Consider the following 22,436-nt stretch of genomic DNA (forward strand, 5'->3'; position numbering starts at 1 on the left):
GATCGAAGAATGGGTGGCTACCTGCACACCGCATTCTGGTCTCTAACAATGGACCCCAATTCATGGCCATTCAATTTGAGACCTTCTTAGTAGCACAGGGAATCAGACATGCCCTGGTTGTGCCATTCCAACCGGCCTCTAATGGTCAGGTGGAGAGAATGGTGAGATCTACAAAAGAGGCCCTATCTAAGATGGGCCTGGGAGATTGGCAAACACAGGTTGACCACTATTTGCTAATTCAACACATCACACCAAGTGCCACTATCGGGAGAAGCCCCTCCGAGCTGCTCATGGGTCACCGGCTAAGGTATCACCAGGCCTCGCTCTTATCTTGTAGAGCTCGAGGACGGTCGGAATTGGAGAAGACATGTTGACCAACTCCGTGGCCGCCTCTCCAACTCCACTCTTAGGCAGCTAGAGGTAACTCCTGCTCAAGTTAGCCAAAGCCCTACCCAAAGGGAGCACGAAGTCATTCTTTCCACAGCCAACTCAAACCCGAAGACACCAAGATACTTAGCTTCTTGTGTTGCAGGCCCACAGCAAGCTCTGAGCGAATTGGCTCTAGAAGCTCCAGCTGTGGCCTGTGAAAGTTTCCAGGAGCTTCCACCAAGCGGAGCTGCGGAGCAAACAGGTCCATCCGACCTGTCCAAAGAGCACCCTCCGACTGAACTGCGCAGGTCTGGCAGAGCTACCAAAAAGCCCGCCTACCTGCGTGACTACGTTACCAGTAGAATTATTCCATCTAAGAGGGGGGGTGTTAGATATTAGCTTCAATTATAATGGTTTCCACCAAGGTCCTCTGTTCCAGCAGGAACAGAGGTTTAATCTCATTGGTCGAAGTGTCTGACAGCTCCCTATAAAAGGGCTGCTGTCAGACTCAATCTTCGCTGGATTGTTCATACTTGTCTGTTATAATAAAGAGCTGTTGTTACTGTTAGCCTGTGTGTGCCTATCCATTACCCGATCTAACATTACCATTTTTGGTAACATCTATTAACTTTCTGAAATCTTTATAAATAGGTGCAACTTCTGTTACAAACTGAAGACTGAGGATTTAAACATATCTATTTGTTTAAACACACAAGATCACTGCTGTAAATTCACAAATAAAATACAGTAATGCATTGGATCTATTTCGTACAATGCTGTAAATTAAATTCTGAATATTAAAACTACAATATAAAATATAACAACATACAATGGAAACAAAATAATAGAAGTGTCATATTTATCTAATTTATAGTAAATAGCTCAATATAATTCAATATAATATTATTGATATTATAATAAAATCCAGCAATTTGTATTAAAATAGAATCACTAAAAAGCTGGGAAAAGGAAAATTATGGCAGAGGCTTTAGCAGTTTGGACTATATTTAGATTAGCAGATCAACATATTTCTTTTTACCATGTAAAATGGTTTAATAGTTTGAGAAGAAATAATTCTAATAAACAAAATATAAGTAGCTCAATGCTGAAGTATGGTTTGGTTTGGTTTGGTTTATTTGGATTTATATGCCGCCCTTCTCCAAAAGGACTCAGGGCGGCGTACAAAATTAAAAAACACACATCCCAAAAGTTAAAAAAGATTAAATCCATATCCAAAAAACCAAACTGAATTTTTAAAAAAACAATACATTTAAAATAAGTTAAAATTAACAGGCCAGGCCGGCTTGCTGGAAAAGCCAACTTTTTAGGGTGCATCGGAAGGACCGGAAGTCGGGGATCATGCGAAGCTCTGGGGGCAGCTCATTCCAGAGGGAAGGCGCTCCCACAGAGAAGGCTCTCCCCCTGGGGTTCACCAGCTGACACTGTCTGGCCGACGGCACCCTGAGGACCAATGCCGTCTCCGTGCTGTACCCGGGCCTGGAACCCGACTGAAACGGATCCAGGTAGACAGCTTCATCCAGGTACTGGGGAAGCTGATGTGCTACCACACTCTCGACAACCTTTGCTACAAAGCGAAGGTTGGAGACCGGACGATAGTTGGCTAAAGAAGCTGGGTCCAGGGAAGGCTTATTGAGGAGGGGCCTCACCACCGCCTCCTTCAAGGCGGTGGGGAAGAACCCCTCTCTCAATGAGGGGTTGGTAATCGCCTGGAGCCAGCCTCGTGTCACTTCCCGGGAAGCCGAAACTAACCAAGAGGGACACGGGTCCAGCACACAAGTGGCAGCACTGAGTCTCCCCATAATCCTGTCCATGCCTTCTGGGGTCACAGGGTCAAACCCATCCCAGATTGTCTCCTCAAGATTATCCCCGTCGGCTCACCCGAATCTACCCAGTCAGAGTCCAAGCCTGCCCGGATCTGAGTGATTTTATCCTGCAGATATTGAACAAATTCTTCAGCCCTACCCTGCAAGGGGTCTTCCCCAGTTCCTTGGTTGAGTAAGGAGCGGGTCACCCTAAACAGGGCGGCTGGGCGGTTATCTGCGGATGCGATAAGAGCGGAAAAATATTGCCGTTTTACCACTTCCATTGCCACTAAGTAGAATTTAATATGAATTCTTACTAGTGTTCGATCAGATTCGGACCGGCTGGCCCTCCAGCCACTCTCTAGGCGTCTTTTCCGGCGTTTCATCTCTCGGAGCTCCTTGGTAAACCAGGGAGCCATCCGGGATCAACACCGGGTCTGAGGCCACAAAGGCACAACGTGATCCAAAGCCCCAGCGGCAGCCCTATCCCAGGCTTCCACTAGGGCTTCGGTCGAGTTGTGAGCAAGGGATTCAGGAAAAGTCCCAAGCTCCATCAGGAACCTTTCGAGGTCCATCAGGTGCCTGGGGTGGAACCATCTAGTCAGTTCCGCCTCTCTGCGGTGAGGGGTAGCGGTATGGAAGTCAAGCCTGATGAGGAAATGATCAGACCATGACAAGGGTTGAATAGAAATATCCCCTAAATCTAGATCATTCATCCACTGCCCAGAGACAAAAATCAGGTTGAGCGTGTGTCCCGCATTATGGATGGGGTCTTGAATTAACTGAGTTAGGTCCATAGCTGTCATAGAAGCCATGAACTCCCAAGCTGACTCGGATGTCTCGCCAATGGAAGGCAGATAGAAATCCCCCAGGACCATGAGCCTGGGGAAATCAACCGCCAATCCAGCTAATACATCCAGCAGCTCCAGCAGGGCTGATGAAACGTAGCAGGGAGACAGGTATGTAACAAAAAGGCCCACCTGAGCTCCAAGGCCCAACTTCACAAAGAGGGACTCACATCCGCCTATCTGAGGTCTGAGACTTTCCCTGATAACCACCGCCACCACCCCCCCGCCCCTGCCCTGGGCTCTCGGCTGGTGAAACGCCCGGAAGCCTGATGGGCATAGTTCGCTAAGGGGCACACCTCCCTCATGGCCCAACCAGGTCTCCGTAATGCACACCAGGTCCGCTCTACCCTCTTGTTTGGGGTCGTAAATGAGGGGAGCCTTATGTACCACGGACCTGGCATGGAATCTTTAGTGCTCTCTGAGTTTGGTTGTTTGCTTGAAAACTTTTTATTATCTCACTAGATAGAATAGTATCATCAATGCAAATGGAGTTTGCTGCTTGTTTGTATACACTGGCTTGCCCAGTGTCGGTGGGTGTGGTTTTTCTCCTTGGTAATTATTTGATTAGGTTATTATTTTCTGCTTGATTGTTTGCCTAATGTTAATGCTTATCTGGGTATTGGCTCTGTGGAAGATGTGTTCTGGTCTTTTTTGTTTCTTAGCTTTTTTAATGATCTTTTTTCAATGATCTGTAAATTTGGTTTATTTCTACTGTTTATGGTTTATTTAAACTGGTTTATTTGAATGCCTAGTTTCTAGGAATTTCCTAATATGTTTTGATTTAGCTTTGTCACAATTTCCAATGGACAATATGGTTAAGCGTGCCTGTGTGTAATGAGATTAATAAGTTTTCATTGTGTTTTATGACAAGTTGATATTCACGGATGCACTCTGTTAGTCTTCTGACTGCATGTTTTACATATTGACTGTTACAATTTTTGTGCTATATGTTATAGATAATTCCTGTTTTCTCTTCTTCAGAACTGGGTCTTCTGGTTTACCCAATTGGAGGGTTTTTGTTGATTTGGTTTCTATGGCAATATTATGTGATTACTGGTGGCTTTTGAGATGTTTTTGATGTATGGTAATGTTGTTTGTTGTTTGTTGGCTTGTTGGTCGGCTGTAATGGGTTGAATAGTCAGATGCTTTTTGTTAAAGTTGTGGTGACATCCCTTTTGTTGAAAGATGTTGTAAAGGAAATATATTTCCTTTGTTTTCTTTTTGGTGTTCTGGCTTGCTGTGATGTGTTTCTGCTTGTCTGAATAATGTTCTTATATACTCTTGTGGGAGGCTAGGTTGTTATTTTTGTAATGGAACACATGGTTAGTGTGAATTTTTTTTGATAGATTTAAAATTATCTTCATGTTCTCACATTTTCTCATGTGCAGATTCTACCTGTTTTCAGATACCCAAAGAATTTGTTTGGTATGCAAATCGAATATTGCTGTTGAAGGCCCTGAAGAAGACAGTAGTATGCCAGAAAATGGAAAATAAAATCAGGGTGAACTATCAGGTGAGACAAAATAACATGGAACGTGACAAAATGCTAGAATTTAATTGCTCTGAAGCTGCTTGATTTGCAAAGTTGCTGCTTTTCAGAAATCACAACCATCAACTATTGCCGCTCTGGCTTCCAGACCCTAGCACAACTGAAGAACTTTTGCTCCAAATCACAACACCAACTCATCATGACATTCTTAAACTTCCCCCAAATTCCAGGAGACCTGCAGAACTGCATTCAATGATTATGCCATTATTATAGTTTGTCAAATAGTTATCCAGATGTTGACTGGATTTGGAAGGACCTACAATAGATGTGTTAAATGTTTGATGTGTTAAAAGTGTCATCACAGAATGTAAGCTGTTCAGAGTAAAGCTGACTTTTGCAATTGATGGTGGTGATTTTGTCAATGCCAATGACATTCAAGTGGTGCTCGAGTTATTTTGAGATTGCATCAAAAGCAGCTACCTAACTGACCTGACTTTTGCCATAGTCATTCTTCTTCTAATTTGCAGTCTTTATTGTTATTTTTTAAACCATTTTTTCTCTTCTATTCTGTTGCCTCCAAATATTGCCATGTCTGCTATTCAGACTTCTTTGTCTTATTTATTGACAATTGTTGAGTCTGGAATGTTATACAAGTGCTTGTCTAATTATAAAGTCCTAGAGCACTTTAGCTTCTTCAGTTTCTTGTCTCAAAGAAACAGCTACCACAAATATTGAACTATACCAATACTGTAATATCAAATATAAGCATCAGCTCAATGCAACAAACAAACAAACTAATATATAGTATGGTTGCAGTTACAACTGAATGTCTAAGATGCAAAACCAGCAAACAAGGGCTAGAGGGAGAGGGGGGACTTATAGTTCCAAACTGACTGTTTCATTTTAATTGCAATTTGCTTTTAAGTTGCTTCTTCCCTCTGAGTGAATTCCCCATTCCTGACTACAATTATTAAAAAGAGCTAAGAAGGAATAAGTAATTTCTAGCAAGTTTACAATCTCTTTACATACATTTGTTTGCCATTTAAATGAAGTAGAGTAAATTTAGTTGGGAGCAAAGTTTCCAGATTTAAAAATGAGTCCAATTGCTTGCTCATTTTGAACCTACTATGTTCTTGTATCATTGGGAACATAGTAACTTATCTTTCCTGTTCAATTTGTAAAAAGTTCTCATGCAGTTACCTGGTTTTGGTGGTGAGGACATAGCAATATAAGTCTTTTGTGGAATCTGAGATATTGCTAAAGCAACATCTGGCCACAAAGTATTCCATAGTCTGAAGTGAGTTCATTGATGAACAGGAAAAAGGGAAGGAACACTAGGCCTCTTCTAGATTAAAATTGGATCTAGAGAAGAAATTTTATAAACACTTATTGACTATCATGAATATGCATCTATTTAAGAGTAGAAATCTCAGTTTGGGGGACTGGTGATCATTCTCATGATTTTGAATATGTATATCTTGGTTATTCTTACAAAATGCAAAATATAACCATGGGTGTTACATATTCTCACTAAATACAGGCAAACACAAATTATGTGTGTTCCAGAAGCTTGTTATCAGTCTCCTTTCTCTTGTTACTCCAGTATCCTTCTAGCATCCTATTGTACCCTCACTTTTTTTCCTCTGATATGGGCTACTTGTAAAATAAGCACATGGGCAAATGGGCCCAGATGCTTAATGGGGATTAAGTTAAAGGTTGGCAATCTGCTTTCTAATTTATCAACTTACTTAAATGTATTATAAAAGTATATAAATACATTCACATATATTTATTTCTATTGTTTTCTAGACTTAAAACATTTTATGTATTTGTGCCGTCCCTTTGTTATCTTTGAATAGGAGAAGCCATAAAAAATTGTACTCCCAAGAAAAAAATATAACCTTCCACAACAGTATGAAAGTAAAGGTACAGTCTGCTACCTACCTACCATTAGCTTCTTCCAGGTGTTAATTAACATGTTGTCAAGATACAACATATTGACAGATGTTGTGTAACTCTACTGGTCTTACAACCATATTACACAATTCAGTACCAGTACACCTGTTTCTAGATCCAAATCAAAATGCTGGTGCTAACTAGTAAGGCTTGAGACCAGAGTAACTGAAGAAATATTTTTTTATATATACTTCCACTCAAATCCAACAATCATAGGTCTTGCTCTGGATGTCCCTGCACACTAAGGAATGGCAGCTAGACTAGGAGTATAATATTGGAATATAACAATACAGGAGGTGGATGCATTCATTTGATTCCTACATCTGGATTTGTTTTGGAAATATGGGAACAAATAATATTGTAGATAGCTATAATATTAACCACATGTTCCAAATGGAGTAATAAAAATTCAGCAACGAAATAAACAGAAAATAAGTAGCAGTCTGCAAGTAATAGGTCTTTAATTTCCTTCTGGGAAGTTCTAAGTATGTGTATTCTGGCAAAGCAATATAAATGACTAAAAACTTCCAAAAAACATGCAAAATATATTTTTGTATACTAGGTTCTGAATAAAGTTAATGAATGATGTGCTTAATCATCAATTTTTTTGGAGTGACATCAAGGTGAGTTTGAGTTTAACAGCAAGTTAAATATTTTCTTTATTTTAATTTTAACTTTATTTACTCAGATTATCATTTGGTTTGCCACATAAAAAGGTATACTAAAGCATTAGTGGTCTGAAACAAACCCATATTAGGGTTAAAAACCTGAACATTCAGCAAATTCATATGGAGGATTTTTTCTTGAACTTTACTATTTTAAAATGCAATTTTTAATAAAAAAAATTTCCACATGTGGGAATATTTAAACTGTGGGTTTAAAGCAATACTTTAGGGATAAAGGTTTAATCAATCTTTTTCAGGTGATATTAATATGATGCAACCTCTAAAATGCTATCCCCCCCCCCAACTCTCTTTACAACTTGATATGGCCTACTTTTTACTATTCATGTAAATTAGCCCTAAATGCAGAACACTTGATACAACTTTTTGTATGTGTAAAACAATTGTTTATATCCCAAATTTTCATTAGTAAGCTAGAATATACACCAGCAATCCCCAATCATTTTTCTCCATTGATTGGCAGTGGCGATGGCAGCAGCAGGGAGGGAGGAGGCTTCCATGCATGCAATCTAATCCCACACATGCACAAATGAAGCTCTGTGCACTCGCCCACTACTTGCAAGGACAGATTCTCAACTGGCTGTGGAGGGGGAGGGGGTTGGGACCATATAGGGGGCTTAGCAAATATTGAACTGGGCAAGAATTCCCAATCAACTGACATCCAGGTCAGAACACTAGACTACTCGTTTTGTATAAATATGGGGGTAGTTTGTTGCAGTTCACTCTCCAGTTCTCAAGTGTTATTTGGGGAAACTACAGTATTTCTTGGAGTGACTAACCTGGATCCTCAAAGGAAGCAAGTACTCTGAGCATGCACACTGGCTTTGAATGAACCCCATTACTGGAGATGCTGATGGTTGATGGGTCACTGTACAGTGTAATTGGTGCATAAAAATTCTCTCACTGATTCTCTCTCATCATCATTCTAAATAACTAACATTCTTGAAATATATTGGATTAATTGGATTAAATGAAATATAAATGTGTATAAATAATATTTCCATCTATAGCACATTGTCTTATTACTTCTGTTTGAGTAACTATGGTAAAATTTTAAGGTTCTTTTTATTGATATACAAGTCATGTCTTACAGAACAGTTCATAGACACAAAAAGAGTAATAATGTGTTTGAAAAACAGAATTGTTCCAAATACATTTTATCGTCATCATCAACATTATTTTATCCAACACTTCTATTTTTTTTCCTAATTCTAGTTATTCGAAGCATAAGACCAGGTATAATTTGGCAAAACAATGAACAGCAATTTTTAAGCTTGCTTTTTCCATTCTTTAATCTTGAATCCAGAAGATTAATGGTTAATCCTGGCTATTTTCTTACTGATTTTTTGAGAACTAGGATTTCATCATCTCATTTATTGTTTGTGTTTTTGCCTTTTACTGTCCTGGAATCAGAGTTCTAGTACTTCAGTAGAAAAGAACAGTGTTTTTAATCAGAAACTAATAATATTTAACCTGCTTATCTTTACAGAATATACAAAAAGAGATAGTTAATTAACTCAACAAATGAAAGACAGAATGGAGTGGCAGTAATTGGATATTTGCACGAAACAAACAACACATGTAAGATAAACTCTCATTCCACTCCATTGTACTTTGGGATTAAGAATCAGAGTCAAAAATGAGGCATTGCAAGCTTTTAATTACATTACTGTTAAGAGATAGAGTATGATAGCCATGCATTTAATAGAAGTCAGTTCTTCCTAATTAGAATTATTGCATAACAAAATAATGTACTATAGCCCAAATATACATACATATATATCACAGATACTAATCAAGATCACATTATTTCTTATTTCCAAAGCCATCCTTAATTACTAAATCCTTCCTTTCTCCCTTTATGCTCACCTTATTTTGCATAACACAGATAGGTGGAAAACCTAGCTAATCTTGGCTGAACTCCCAAAAATTGGAAAGCCAGGGCTGGTTAGTAACTGGAGCAACCAGGAAATTCATAGCTGTAAGCTATTCTGCAAAGTTGAGATAGCCTCTCAGTGCAACTATTGAGATGTTGACTGTCAATACTTGCATGTTGTGAGCAGTACCCTTCTGTTTTCCTTTTTCACATACACTTCACAATGACGTGATTTCATTTTATCAGATTAAGCTAAATCATAATTTCTATAATCATGGTTTATTTTAATAAATTAAAATTAGCTGGTTTTTTTTATAATAAATAGCTGAAAGCCACATTTCACAGATTCACATTCACTGGCTTAATACATACACTAATCATAACCAAACAGGCCACATTTTTGGTCAATCCAGTGTGTGAACAGCCAAAATAAGTTAACCGTTTCTATTCCTTTAGCACAATAAAAAGTTCACCGGCAGTTAAAACTGTTTATTCCAAAGAAATAGAAGTGAAACTCTTTTCACTTCTAATCAAGCCTCATCAACCCCATCAAACCAAAGAGAAGAAGTAACTAAAGAGGGTTTTTTTTATTTAGAAAAATGGTCAATGTAGACCGAAAAGTAAGACCATTCTGATTCTCTTGTAAGAACTGCACAGTGAAAGGCACTTCATCCTCAAGGGAAGCTGCCCATGGACAGCTTGGCTAAAACTCAAAGCTTCTATTGCTTTATGGAACTGAGCTGAATAGCCCAAGCATGTGCGCTAAATTGCTGTGCTCAGACTCACTAAATCATTTCATGTGTTGTAGCAGGTCTGTTGACCTCTGTAGCTTGTGCCAAGTGAGGTTGGTGAGCAAATGGCACCAGAACTAACCAACAATTTGACCACAGCAACTGTGTAAAACCCTTTGCAATAGGCTACTTTGTCTATTCAGAAACCCAAATGCAAAAGCAGCACTATCAGTTCAATGGGAAAGTATGTGTCGAGCATAGTTATAAATGCAGAGAAAATCTATTAGTTGTATGTCAATTTAAATCAGTCTATGCTAACTGCTGTTAATTGAGCAGTTGAAAAAAATTTATGGGTGGCATGGCTGAGGCTGGCAAACTGGGGGATGGAAGGAAACTATGGGATGCAGGTTAATGTTTCTATAATAGTTTAAAGACAAATGTTCTTTTTAAACTGAGAAGCATCTCACTGGGATTCAGTCTTAGGACAACACTATTATTTATTTCCAACGCTATTATTTATTTCCTTCTTTGGATACCTTGGACTCTCGTGTCTCATATGGCTATGTGTACACATGATGAGTGCTATTTTCAGAATCAGGTGAAGTCTCTGTGTCAGTAGTGTTTTCCATGTAATAAAATGTAACTCACACAAACCATTAATTAGATTGGAACTGTACTAAAAGTGCCTCTTAATAAATCCAGGAAGGGGGTATATGGCCTGAATCTCAGCAACAGGATGTATAGTCCAGAGGGCGCTCTGAAGAACCATCAGATTCCTGCTGTATTGGAGGTGGGGTTTACTTTAACCCTAACCATAACTGTCCTGGGGGGGACAGTGAAGAGGAGGGGAACAAGTGGGTGTGGTTGGGGAACCCGCAATTCCCCTAAAGCATTTGCCTCCAGATCCAAAGCAAGAAAGGCAGCCAATGCAAGCTACCACAGCTGAAAGACCAGACAAAGCAGGGGAATTAGTGTGGTGATCATATGGATGAGATAATAAGAGTGCTTGAAAGTGCAACATTCCTGTAAATTAACTTTTTAACCTCTGGTTAAAGCTTTTTAAAGAGAGAGTGGCAGAAGAAAGTGGGGAGCGAGCATTACAAAACTCTTCCGCCCTCGGGCCAACAGTGAATGGACGGAGCCGTTAGCTAGAAGAAAGGAAGTGATAAATCTTGAGAATTGTTTAAGGATGTTAGAAAGCAAATTGGAATCTTTTGGTGTTTGACTTTCACTCTATGCCTTTGATTTTCTTGGTAACTTTTGAGAATCTATGAGATTTGCTTTCAAAGCCAGGAACTTAAAATATACTATGTTGAATTAATTATCTGCGTTGCTATCTAAATGGTGCCTGGTAAAAGCTGCCAAAGAAGGGATGACCTTGAACCATTGTTGACAACAATGAATTGATGAAAGTCCTCTAGCAGAAAGAAATAAGACCAGCTGTATAAACATTGCCTTGAGCAAATGAGCAAAACTGGGGTGTCAGGGGTTGGATCTTCCAACAGTTCAGAAAGTGGGCACCTGCTAAGAGCATGTCCCAAAGTTTTCCCCAGCCTATGAACAAGGTGGTAGCTGTAGGCCATGAGGCAAATAGTCCAGCATGTCATCCATGGTGACAGCAATGCAGGAGTTTGTTGGTCCCCCGCCAAGAGCCCCAGCAATGGTTTATGGTTTGTAATGACCTCAAAGTCCAGGCCATACAAATACTAGTGGAACCATTTTACCCCAGTAACTGCAGCCAAAGCCTCACAGTCCAGCTGGTTGTAGTTGCACTCAGCTGCTGACAGGTCCTTGAGTAGTAAGCGATGGGGGCTTTGTTTCCATTGGGCATGTGATGGCTGAGGACTGCACCGACATTGAAAGGAGAGGCGTCGCAAGTCAGGACAAGGAGAAAAGTCTGGTTATATTGGACTAGGAACATGTCCACTGACAGCAGTCTTTTAACCGCGGCAAAAGTGGTGGCCTCGGCCTTTCCCCAGGTCCATCTGATATTCTTGCCAAGGAGCCGATGCAAAGGCTCAGTGACAGTAGCTTTCTGTTTAAGAAAGACACTATAAAAATTGAGAAGTATGAGAATGCCTGCAGCCCGGTCTGATTGCGAGGTGTGGGGGCTTCCAGGATAGCTTTAATTTTTTTACTTGTTGGGTGAATTCCGGAGCCGTCGATCAAATACTCCAGGAATTCAACCCTTGGAACATTGACTTTTTAAACAGAGACTCTTTTCACTAATTCAGGTCAAAATGGTTCGTAATCATTTAAAAACTTGCTCTTTATTTGCAGCCTATACCAAGATGTCGTCAAAATAGGGGACAACTCCTGGCATCCCCTGCAAAAGCCATTCCATGATACTTTGGAACAGTCCAGGGGTGATACTAACTCCAAATTGTAGCCAGATACATTTAAATGCACCCCTATGTGTCACAATAGTTTGGGCCTCCGCTGTGCTGCCCTCTACAGGCAATTGCTGGTATGCCTGCACCATATCTAATTTAGCAAATACTTTTCCCAGGCCAAGGGAGGGAAGTAAATGCTGGACAATGGGCACTGGATAAGCACTCTGTTGTTGCCTTATTTGTGGTGCATTTATAGTCTGCGCAGATGTGGACAGACCCGTCAGGCTTCACTATAGGAGTTTCCCAGCATGTGTGATCAACCGGCTCCAGAATCCCCTGGCCAATTAGTTTGTCCATTTCAAGGTCAATTTTTGGATGGAGGGTAAAAGGGACCCTTGGGGCTTTAATCTAATGGGGGCAACATTGGCGTCCACATTAAATGAAATTGGGGTCCCCATATATTTGCCTAGACTGGTGCCAAAGACATCCTCAAACTCTCGCATTAGCTCTTCGGTGATGTCATCTTTAACGGCATTGATCCCAGTCATCCCCAAGCCCAGGGATTCAAACCAGTCTAAGCCTATGAGACTCTGCAGGGCTCTGCTAACCACAGTAACAGGAAGCAAGCTGTCAATTTTTTAAAATTGCACACGGAAGGTGCCTTGACCCAAAATGGGGATTCGGTTCCCCTAGTAGTCGCTTAGGCGTATCTCTGGAACCCTCAGCTTGTGCTTCCATAGAATAGGGACGGCCTTTTTCAGTGTGGCCTAGGACATGATGGTCAGTGATGAGCCGGTATCTATCTCCATGCTGCATGGAGACCCTTCAGGGAGGATGGAGATCCGCAGTTTCTTGTTCCGCGGGGTGTTTGCTTGCCCAATGGTTGTTTGGAACATGTCTTTGGCATCTGTTTTCTCTGCCCTCTGCTGCGGCTTCCATTGCTCTCACCAGGGTGGACATGGCCTTGCAGCCTTCAGGGCCTGGATTTTCTGTGGTGTTGAATTGGAAACTCACTCCTGCAGGCTCTTGCAATGTGCCCTCTGTGATCGCAGCATTGGCAGATGACGTCTTGGAAACGGCAGGCAGATCGCTGGTTGTTTTACTCTGCAGCCGGCGCAAGGCGGGAAATGGGGTTCAAATTCTTGCGCCATCTCCGCTTCTCTCTGCGTATGCGGTAGACCTCATCCTCGCTGTCAAAGAGGTCTCGCTCTGTACTCTCGCGATGCACTTCAGCTGCTCTGCGTGTGCTCTTGGGACTGTTTTGTCTCTGCAGCATTTCCGTCGACTTGGTTGAGGACTCTCTTGCTCTGGCCTCATCTAATGTGATTTGCATTAAACGAGGCATAAGGTTGGTCTTTGCCAGCAACCTTCACTGCAGGTTAATGTCTCACACCCCGCAAATGATTGTATCTAATAGCAGTTCATCAAGATCGCGAAACTCGCAATATGCTGCAGCCTTACAAAGTGTGGCAACATATTGGTTGTTTGTTTCACATTCGTTCTGGTTACGGAGGTTGAATTCGTGTCTCTGCACACATTTAGATGATTTGGGAGCATAGTGTGTCCTCAGCATCTGTTGAAGTACCAACCAAGTGACTGACTGTACAGGCATTGGCTCGGATAGGTCCTTGGCGGTGTCGAACACCTCTGCCTACAGTAGCTCAGGAACATGGCTTTCTTTCGGCCTTTGGACTGGTCCAGGAGGTTGTTGGCTTTGAGGAAGCATTCGAACTTCATCATATACATCAGTCCCAGTGCTCGGTGGCTGGGTCGTACTGAGCTGGTGAGGCCTGCGTAGTCATCTTGATTCAGTCAAGGCAGATTTGAATTTGCTGCTTAAAGATGGTGGCTCGATGCCATGTTTAGCTATGGGCTGGATTGTGTTGCTCTTTTTGTGCCTAGTTGCTTTCCAATCCCACCTTCATTGCCAGTGTTAAATTGGGTGAATGAATGAGGCAGACTCAGGCTAACAGTAACAACAGCTCTTTATTAGTCAACACTATGTACAATCCAGCAAAGACTCTGTCTGGCAGCAGCCCTTTCATAGGGAGCTATCAGACATCTTAACCAATCACCTTTGCATATTTTCCTGCCGGATCAGAGGACCTTGGTGGAAGCTACCATACTGTCTGTCAGTATGTAACAAATAGGCATTGCAATGGCTGGAAGTTTGAAGATACAGTAGGTCATTCAGTACCATGGTAACCTTGAACAGTCATTTAAAAATGGTTGTAAAACAAGGATTACCTGTACGCATTAAATAAATTCATGTGACAACAGTTACAAGGAGGCGCCTCTGTATGACAGCAGTGAAAACATTGTGAGTTCATTCAGAGGGAAAATAATGAGATGCAAGGCTAGATCCTCAGTGACAACAGACTTTATCATCAAGTACATTAACTAAATCAAAGTTAGTTGGGATTTGGGGGGAGGTGTTGGATAATCAACTGGCCACCATCATTAGTATCACTTAATAAAAATTAGGATGCATTGGTTGAAGAGCACCAATGTAAACTGCTCCCCTGTAGTTTTTTGTTTGCAGATTTATTCTTTTTAGGATTAGAAAAAATTAAAGATTTACCGAAGAGTGGATTTATCAAATTGTGGATACAGACAATCAAAATGCTTTAAGTCAAAAAATTAAAAATGTGTCAACTTATAGAAGAAGAGAATATCTGTATCTCCAATATGGCAGGGGCTGAAGAGGGAATCAAGCTATTCTCCAAAGCACCTGAGAGCAGAACAAGAAGCAAGGGTGGAAACTAATCAAGGAGAGAACAACCTAGAACTAAGGAGAAATTTCCTGATGGTTAGAACAATTAATCAGTGGAACAACTTGCCTGCAGAAGCTGTGAATGCTCCAACACTGGAAGTTTATAGAATATATTGGATAACGATTTGTCAGAAGTGGTGTAAGGTTTCCTGCCTAGGCAGGGGGTTGTACTAGAAGATCTCCAAGCTCCCTTCCAACTCTGTTATTCTGTTACTCTGCTATCTGTAGCTCAGGATTGAACTGTGGAGTCCTTGATACTCTCTGAGTTTGGTTGTTTGCCTGCAGATGTTTCAATACCCAACTAGGAAACACCATCAGTGCTTATGGGGTGGGATTTACTCTCTGTTTGCCATGCTAGTTTTGGTGGAGGTCTGGTTTTCTTTCTCCTTGGTAGTTCCTTGAATAAAAAGGGAACAGATGCTACCCTTGATGATGTGGATGCTGATGCTGATGATAGTTATTACTCATCTGATTGGTCCTGTATAGTAATGAGGGATAAAGTTTTATGCTTTTTATAAACATGTGACGGGATGAAAAGGAGTCTGCTTATGGCAACTTTTATTTGCAGCTAATAATTTATGGCTCTCTGACACATCAGTCGCTGATGAGAGAAAGACAGTGTTGTGGAAATGAGGCAGAAAATGGGTTTTGTCAGGACATATTTGGCCAATACTTGTTGGGCTGAGTTCTGTTATGCACCCAGCTCTAAACCAGAACAATTTTATAGAAAATAACTGCCATATTTGATTGGTGAGAGTGATCCAGTTTTATTTCCTTGCATATAGTTTAGTTGCAGGATATAGAAGTTATTTCTTAAACATCATAGGAATGAACAAGGAAATGTACAGTTAGTATTCTGATAGTTTGTCATGTACATCCAGGGAAAGTTAATTACTAAAAGTTTAACAATTTCAATCCAGATTTCTGGATTTTGTTTATTCTGTTAAAACTTTGTTCACAATCAATTGGAAAAAATGTGTGTTAGATCGGGTAATGAGAAGGCAGACACAGGCTTAATGTAACAATAGCTCTTTATTACAGAGGAACAAGTATGTACAATCCAGCAACTGCTTGGTCTGACAGCAGCCCTTTTATAGGGAGCTGTCAGACCTCTTAGTCAATAGGATTAAACCTCTGTTCCTGCCAGAACAGAGGACGAGAGTGGAAACTCTGGTAGCTAGAGTGAATATCTAACACCCCTCCCCTCTTGGTTGGGATGTTCCTATTGGTTACAAAGTCCCGTAGGTAGGCGGGTCTTTGTCTTACTCTACCAGACCTGCGCAGTTCATTTGGAACCGGTTCTTCAGGCAGGTCGGACGGACATGTCTGCTCTCCAGCTCTGCTCTGTGGAACCTGCTGGAACTTTTCCCAGGCCATGGCTGGAGCTTCTAGGATTTGCTCGCTTGGAGTTTACTGCGGGCCTGTAACAAATTCAGATAAGTTTCCCAGTACCCTCAGGTTTGAGCTGGCTGTAGAAGGAGTGAGCGTTTGCTTCTTTTGGGTAGGGCTTTGGCTGATTTGTTCAGAAGTTTTGTCTGGTGTTCTAAGATTGGAGTGGGAGAGGCGACCACAGAGTTGGTCAACATGCCTCTTCCAATTTCTACCATCCTCTAGCTCTAACAGATAAGAGTGAGGCCCAGTGATGCCTATCACCATGGCAGGGATCCAAAGAGTTCTCCCAGTGTAGTTGTGGGCATATACCGAGTCCCCTACGCTAAAGTTTTGAATTTTGCTTGTGGAGTCAGGGGGCAATGTGGCAGAGTAGTTTGGGTGTAGCCGGTCTAAGTGGGACCTTAGCTGGTGACCCATGAGAAGCTCGGAGGGGCTTCTCCCGGTAGTGGCACTTGGCGTGATGTGTTGGATTAACAAATAGTGATTAACCCGTGTTTGCCAATCCCCTGGGCCCATCCTAGCGAGGGCCTCTTTTGCAGATCGCACCATTCTCTTTGCCTGACCATTGGAAGCCGGATGGAATGGAGCGACCAGGGCATGCCTGATTCCCTTACTTGCTAAGTAGGTCTCGAATTGCATGGCCATGAATTGGGGCCCGTTGTCAGAGATCAAGATGTCAGGAAGGCCGTGCGTGGAGAAAAGTCTCTGTAGCACCTTGATGACTGCCTCTGCCATGGTGGAGGTCATCAGGGCTACCTCTAACCACTTCGAGTATGTGTCCACAACTACAAGGAATGTTTGGCCATGAACGGGGACAGCAAAGTCAATGTGCACCCTATACCAGGGTGCCTGAGGGCGCTCCCACTCCTTAGCGGGCACCTCTGGGGGAGCTAGTCTGGATTCCTGGCATGGGGTGCAGGTAGCCACCCATTCTTCTATCTCCCTGTCCATGTTAGGCCACCACACATAGCTCCTAGCCAAAGACATCATCCTGACAATTCCAGGATGCCCCATATGTAAAGCTTCCAATACTGCCTTGCACAGTTTGTTTGGAACAACCACCCGGTCCCCCCCCCCCCCACAGTAAACAGCTTTTGATTACTGACAACTCATCCCATTTAGTAAAAACATTTTAAATTCGGCCCCAACAGGCCCCTTGGACCACCCCCTCCACACCCAGTTCAAGATTTGCTTGATGGTGGAGTCCTTCGCAGAATGACAGGTAACGCCATTGGATGAGACAGGTCCAGTGTCCAGGCAGTCAATAAGTAGGACCGGTATCTCGGGAGTGGGGTCAGTGAGCAGTTCAGGTAGGGGACAGCGGCTCAAAGCATCTGCATGTCCCAACGTGGAACCAGGGCAGTGGGTCAGTTGGTAGGAGTAAGCAGCCAGGAAAACAGTCTACCTGGTCATGCGAGGTGACAGCGACACCGGGGTAGGTTGGTCCCCAGCCAGTAGTCCCAACAATGGCTTGTAGTTGGTCACAAGTTCGAAATCCCAGCCATAAAGGTACTCTTGGAACCTTTTAACTCCCGCTACTGCAGCCAAAGGTTCATTTGGCTGTAGTTTCTTTCCGCAGAAGACAAGGTTCACAAGTAAAAAGCAATAGGGGCTTCTGTACCATTGGGCATGCAGTGGCTGAGGACAGCACAAATGCCGAATGGAGATATGATGCAGGTTAACACCAATGGCAGGGTCTGGCTGTACTGGACCAGCAGGAGTGAGCAGTCAGAAGGCACTTGACCGCGGTGAATGCTGTGGCCTCGGCTCGGCCCCAGGACCACTTGGCGTTCTTGGCCAGGAGACAATGCAGTGGTTCAGCGATGGTGGCCTTCTGTTTGAGGAAGATTCTGTAGAAATTAAGGAGCCTGAGGAATGCCTGCAGCTTGGCTTGAGTGCGGGGTGTGGGGGATTCCTGAGTGGCTTTTATTTTTTGTGATGTCAGGTGAATCCCAGAGCCATTGATCATGTACCCCAGGAATTCAACCCTTGTTACATTAATTTTGCATTTTTCTTTTTTGAGCCGGAGGCCTTTTTCGTGAATTCTGGTCAAAACTATTGTTACTCGTTTTAAAAGTTGTGTCTCATTTGCAGCTGATACCAAGATGTCGTCAAAATAGGGGACGACTCCTGGTATCCCCTGCAAAAGCTGTTCCATGACGCTTTGGAACAGTCCAGGGGCGATACTAACTCCAAATTGCAGGTGGTGGCATTTGAATGCACCACTGTGCATCATAATGGTTTGAGCCTCCACTGTGGCACCATCTACAGGCAACTGTTGGTATGCCTGCGCCATATCCAATTTAGCAAAGATTTTTCCTGGGCCTAGCAAATGTAGTAAGTGCTGTACAATGGGTACAGGGTATGCTCTTTGTTGTAGCGCGTTGTTAATTGTACATTTATAGTCTGCACAGATGCGGACTGACCCATCAGGCTTGACCGGGGTCACAATAGGGGTCTCCCAGCATGCATGGTCAACTGGCTCTAGGATTCCCTGGCTCACGAGCTTATCAATTTCCCTATCGATTTTAGGGCGGAGAGTGAAAGGTACTCTCCTGGGCTTAAGCCTGATAGGCACTATGTTGGGGTCCAAACTAAAAGAGATTGGCGTCCCCACATACTTACCGAGGCTGGATCCAAAGATGTCCTCGAACCCCTTAAAGTTGGCCTTTGCACCATCGTTTTTCACGGAGTTGATCCCGGTCACTTCCAACCCTAGGGCTTGAAACCAATCGAGCCCCAGGAGGCTCTGCAGGGGTGCTCTGGCCACGGTCACAGGGAGCTTGGCGCAGAAGTCCTTGAAGCATACCTGGAAGGTGCCTTGGCCCATGATGGGGACTCGGTTCCCCTGGTAGTCACGCAGGCTGATGTCTGGGGTGCGAAGGTGCTGTTTTTTCAGGCTCGGGATGGCTTGCTTCAGGGTCGACCATGAGATGATCATTAAAAATGATCCAGTGTCAATTTCTAGCTCACAGGGAGCATTCTCAATGAGGATGGTGACCTTTAGCTTTTTTGGCCGCTTAGTGCAGACTTGCCATATTGTAGTTTGATAGGTAACCTTTTGTTCTCTCTCTGGGCGCCCTTGTGGTTTCTGCCAGGCCCCTGGGTTGGGCCTCTGTTGGCAGCTCAGAGTGGTTTTTGGCTGCCAAGCGGTGGCAGGGAATTCGCTCTGGCACACTTTGGCAATGTGACCCTTCTTATCACAATGCTGGCAGGTTGTGTCTCGGAAACGACAGGTAGACTGGTCATGGTCTCCTCCGCAGCTAGCACAAGGCAGCAAAGGCGAGTTGAATTTTCGCACCGGTTTCGTGCGGCTACTGTGCATGCGGTAGCTGTCATCTTCTTCGCTGTCAGAGGACTCTTGTTCTGCGGCCTCATGATGGATGCGAGTTTGCTTCTGCATGGTTTGTGGCACATTATGTTGACGCTGCAAGGTTTCCGTGGACTTGTCTGCGGATTCGGATGCTCTGGCCTCATCCAGTGTGATCTGCAGAGACATGTTTGATCTGGCAAGCAAACGTGTGTGCAGATTAATGTCCTTAATTAATTAATTAATGCAGATTATGCGGTCTAATATTAAGTCGTCCAGGTCACGGAACTCGTAATAAGTCGCCGCCTTTCGCAGTGCCACCACGTATTGATTAATTCACCTTCCTTCTGATTTCTAATGTTGAATTCATGGCGGCGAATGTGCCTCAATGGTTTAGGCACCTAGTGTGTCTTCAGGGTCTGCTATAACGCCGCCCAAGGAACCACTTGGAGCGGAGTTGGCTCCGATAAGTCCTTTGCGGTTTTGAAGACCTCTCTACCACAGTACCCCAGAAAGAGGTTCTTTTTTGGGGCATCAGGGATGCCCATGAGGCTGTTTGCCTCGAGGAAGCATTTGAATCGTAACATATACGATTCCCAGTGTTTGGCCACTGGGTCATATGGAGTAGGCGGGGTGTGCATGGCCATTCTTGGTTGAGGCGATTTGAATTTGCCGCTCAAAATGGTAGCTCGATGCTGCGCTGAAGCTCCAGGCTGGATCTACTTGCTGGATGTCTCGTTGTTTGCCTATCTGCCTCTCAATCCCACCTTCGTCGCCAGTGTTAGATCGGGTAATGAGAAGGCAGACACAGGCTTAATGTAACAACAGCTCTTTATTACAGAGGAACAAGTATGTACAATCCAGCAACTGCTTGGTCTGACAGCAGCCCTTTTATAGGGAGCTGTCAGACCTCTTAGCCAATAGGATTAAACCTCTGTTCCTGCCGGAACAGAGGACCAGAGTGGAAACTCTGGTAGCTAGAGTGAATATCTAACACTGTGTGTATTTTAAAAGACGGTAAAAACTAAGCATGCCCTTATTACATCATCTGCTAAAAATTATCTCAACACACGTTGCAGTTTGCATTAAATCTGGTTAATTAAAATTCCTGTAGATTATCATTAAAGCTCTCAAGGATGCAGAGGAAATATGCAGCAGCCATGCCTGAGTCCATGTCATAATTCCAAAAGATTTGACTCCTGTCCAATAATGTTTGACTATGAAAAGTAACCAATAACAATAATAATACAATACAGATTGTGTACAGCAACCCAAAAAGACCTAGGCTTTGGTAAATACTATATAATTGCCAAAACTTCACCATCTAAATCTCACAAAGGGCTCAAAGCATTTTTTCTGCTTTCCTCATCAGCCACCAATCTTATCCAGACTTCCTCATCAGCTTTACTTAGGGCCAGCCATCTCAATCCATATTTTTGAATTTATTAAATTTAATTAATTTAAATTTACCAAAACTAAAGAAAGGGGAATGGGGCCTTTAAATAATATACATATCTTAAATATAATTCAACAATCACAAATGGTGATCTAATATACAGATCTGGTTTGCAGATCACATTGTCATAAATTTGTTTTCTCATACTTTATCAAATAATTCACATATATATTAAGTTAGAAACAATAGTCTATAAACCAGTTTGTACCATACACTATGTCATAATGAATGTTGTATAATAAATATGTTTGTAACTGAAAGCTGACTAAATACTCTTTAAACCATATATAGAACTAGTTGTTGCACACATATACACACACACACTCATACACACACAAAAATGATTTGCCTTAATTGACTTCAAATGTATACCTCCTGAAATTACTCACACTTGTAATAAAACTACTTGATTATTAAGAAGAAACATTTACAGTTGTTCAGTTTTTACATTCAAATTAACAGAATTGAAAGGGACTTTGTACTGTAGGATATCTAGTTCAACCCCCTGCCTAGGCAGGAAACCCTACACCATTTCAGACAAATGGCAGCCCAGTTTCTTCTTGAAAGCTTCCAGTGATGAAGCTCCCACAACTTCTGAAGGCAAGCTGTTCCTTTGGTTGATTGTTCTCACTGTCAGAAAGTTTCTCTTTATTTCTAGGTTGAATCTCTCCTTGACCAGTTTCCATCCATTATTCCTTGTCTGGCCTTCAGGTACTTTGGAAAATAGGTTGACCCCTTCGTCTCTGTGACAGCCCTTCAACCTGTACCACTGCAAATTGCTTGCTGATGATGGATATGCGTGATGGGAGAGAGATGTAATCTACATTTCAAGGTTAGCAAACAGGTTGAGCTTTAGCAGCAACTTAAATAATTTGTCAATTATTGTTTCAGTAACAAATAGAACATAAATTGGAAAGTATGTTAAGTATAAGAATGAATTAAAGAGGAATATCTGAATGCATTCAATCTTGCAAAGACAAAAGGAAAATAGGAATATAAAAGCAAAAAAAATGGCTAGTATAATCCTTGATTAGAAGGCTCAAGTAGACTAAATCAGGCATGCCTTTTCCTTATTTGGTAAAAAAAAACAAGAGCTGCTCAGCTATTCCATCCTCTTCAAGAAAATGTCAGGCAGGTCCTGCTGCACAAACATCAACAGAACCCTTTTGTTATGCTTGTTTCTCCTACCCCCTGCTGCTGCTATAGCAGCTAAACCAAAAATATACATTTCCCCTCCCCCCACCCTATTCCTGCATTCCTTCTCCTTTCACCCCCAAATGCTCCTAGGAAGGATATGCAAGCCATTCAAGACCTGACCAAATACTCAAGTCACTACCCATACAATTATTCTTATTTTACTATACTATTTGACCTTGTTTAAGCTTTTGTTGGAAGAA

At 42.4% G+C, this 22,436-nt stretch overlaps 1 protein-coding gene across 1 annotated transcript in view; it reads left to right on the forward strand.

Annotated features, from left to right (window-relative positions):
• TPK1 (thiamin pyrophosphokinase 1) overlaps positions 1-21,871 on the forward strand; it is a 524,197-nt gene extending 502,326 nt beyond the window's left edge. Inside the window, exon 9 of the mRNA XM_081971059.1 lies at positions 21,751-21,871. Coding sequence (XP_081827185.1) covers positions 21,751-21,788 — 38 coding nt within the window. The 3' untranslated portion in view covers positions 21,789-21,871. The remainder of the gene's footprint in view (positions 1-21,750) is intronic.
• Positions 21,872-22,436: the final 565 nt, after the last annotated feature.

This window comes from Natrix helvetica (genome assembly GCF_964273705.1).
Source record: "Natrix helvetica genome assembly, chromosome: Z".
NCBI lineage: Eukaryota > Metazoa > Chordata > Lepidosauria > Squamata > Natricidae > Natrix > Natrix helvetica.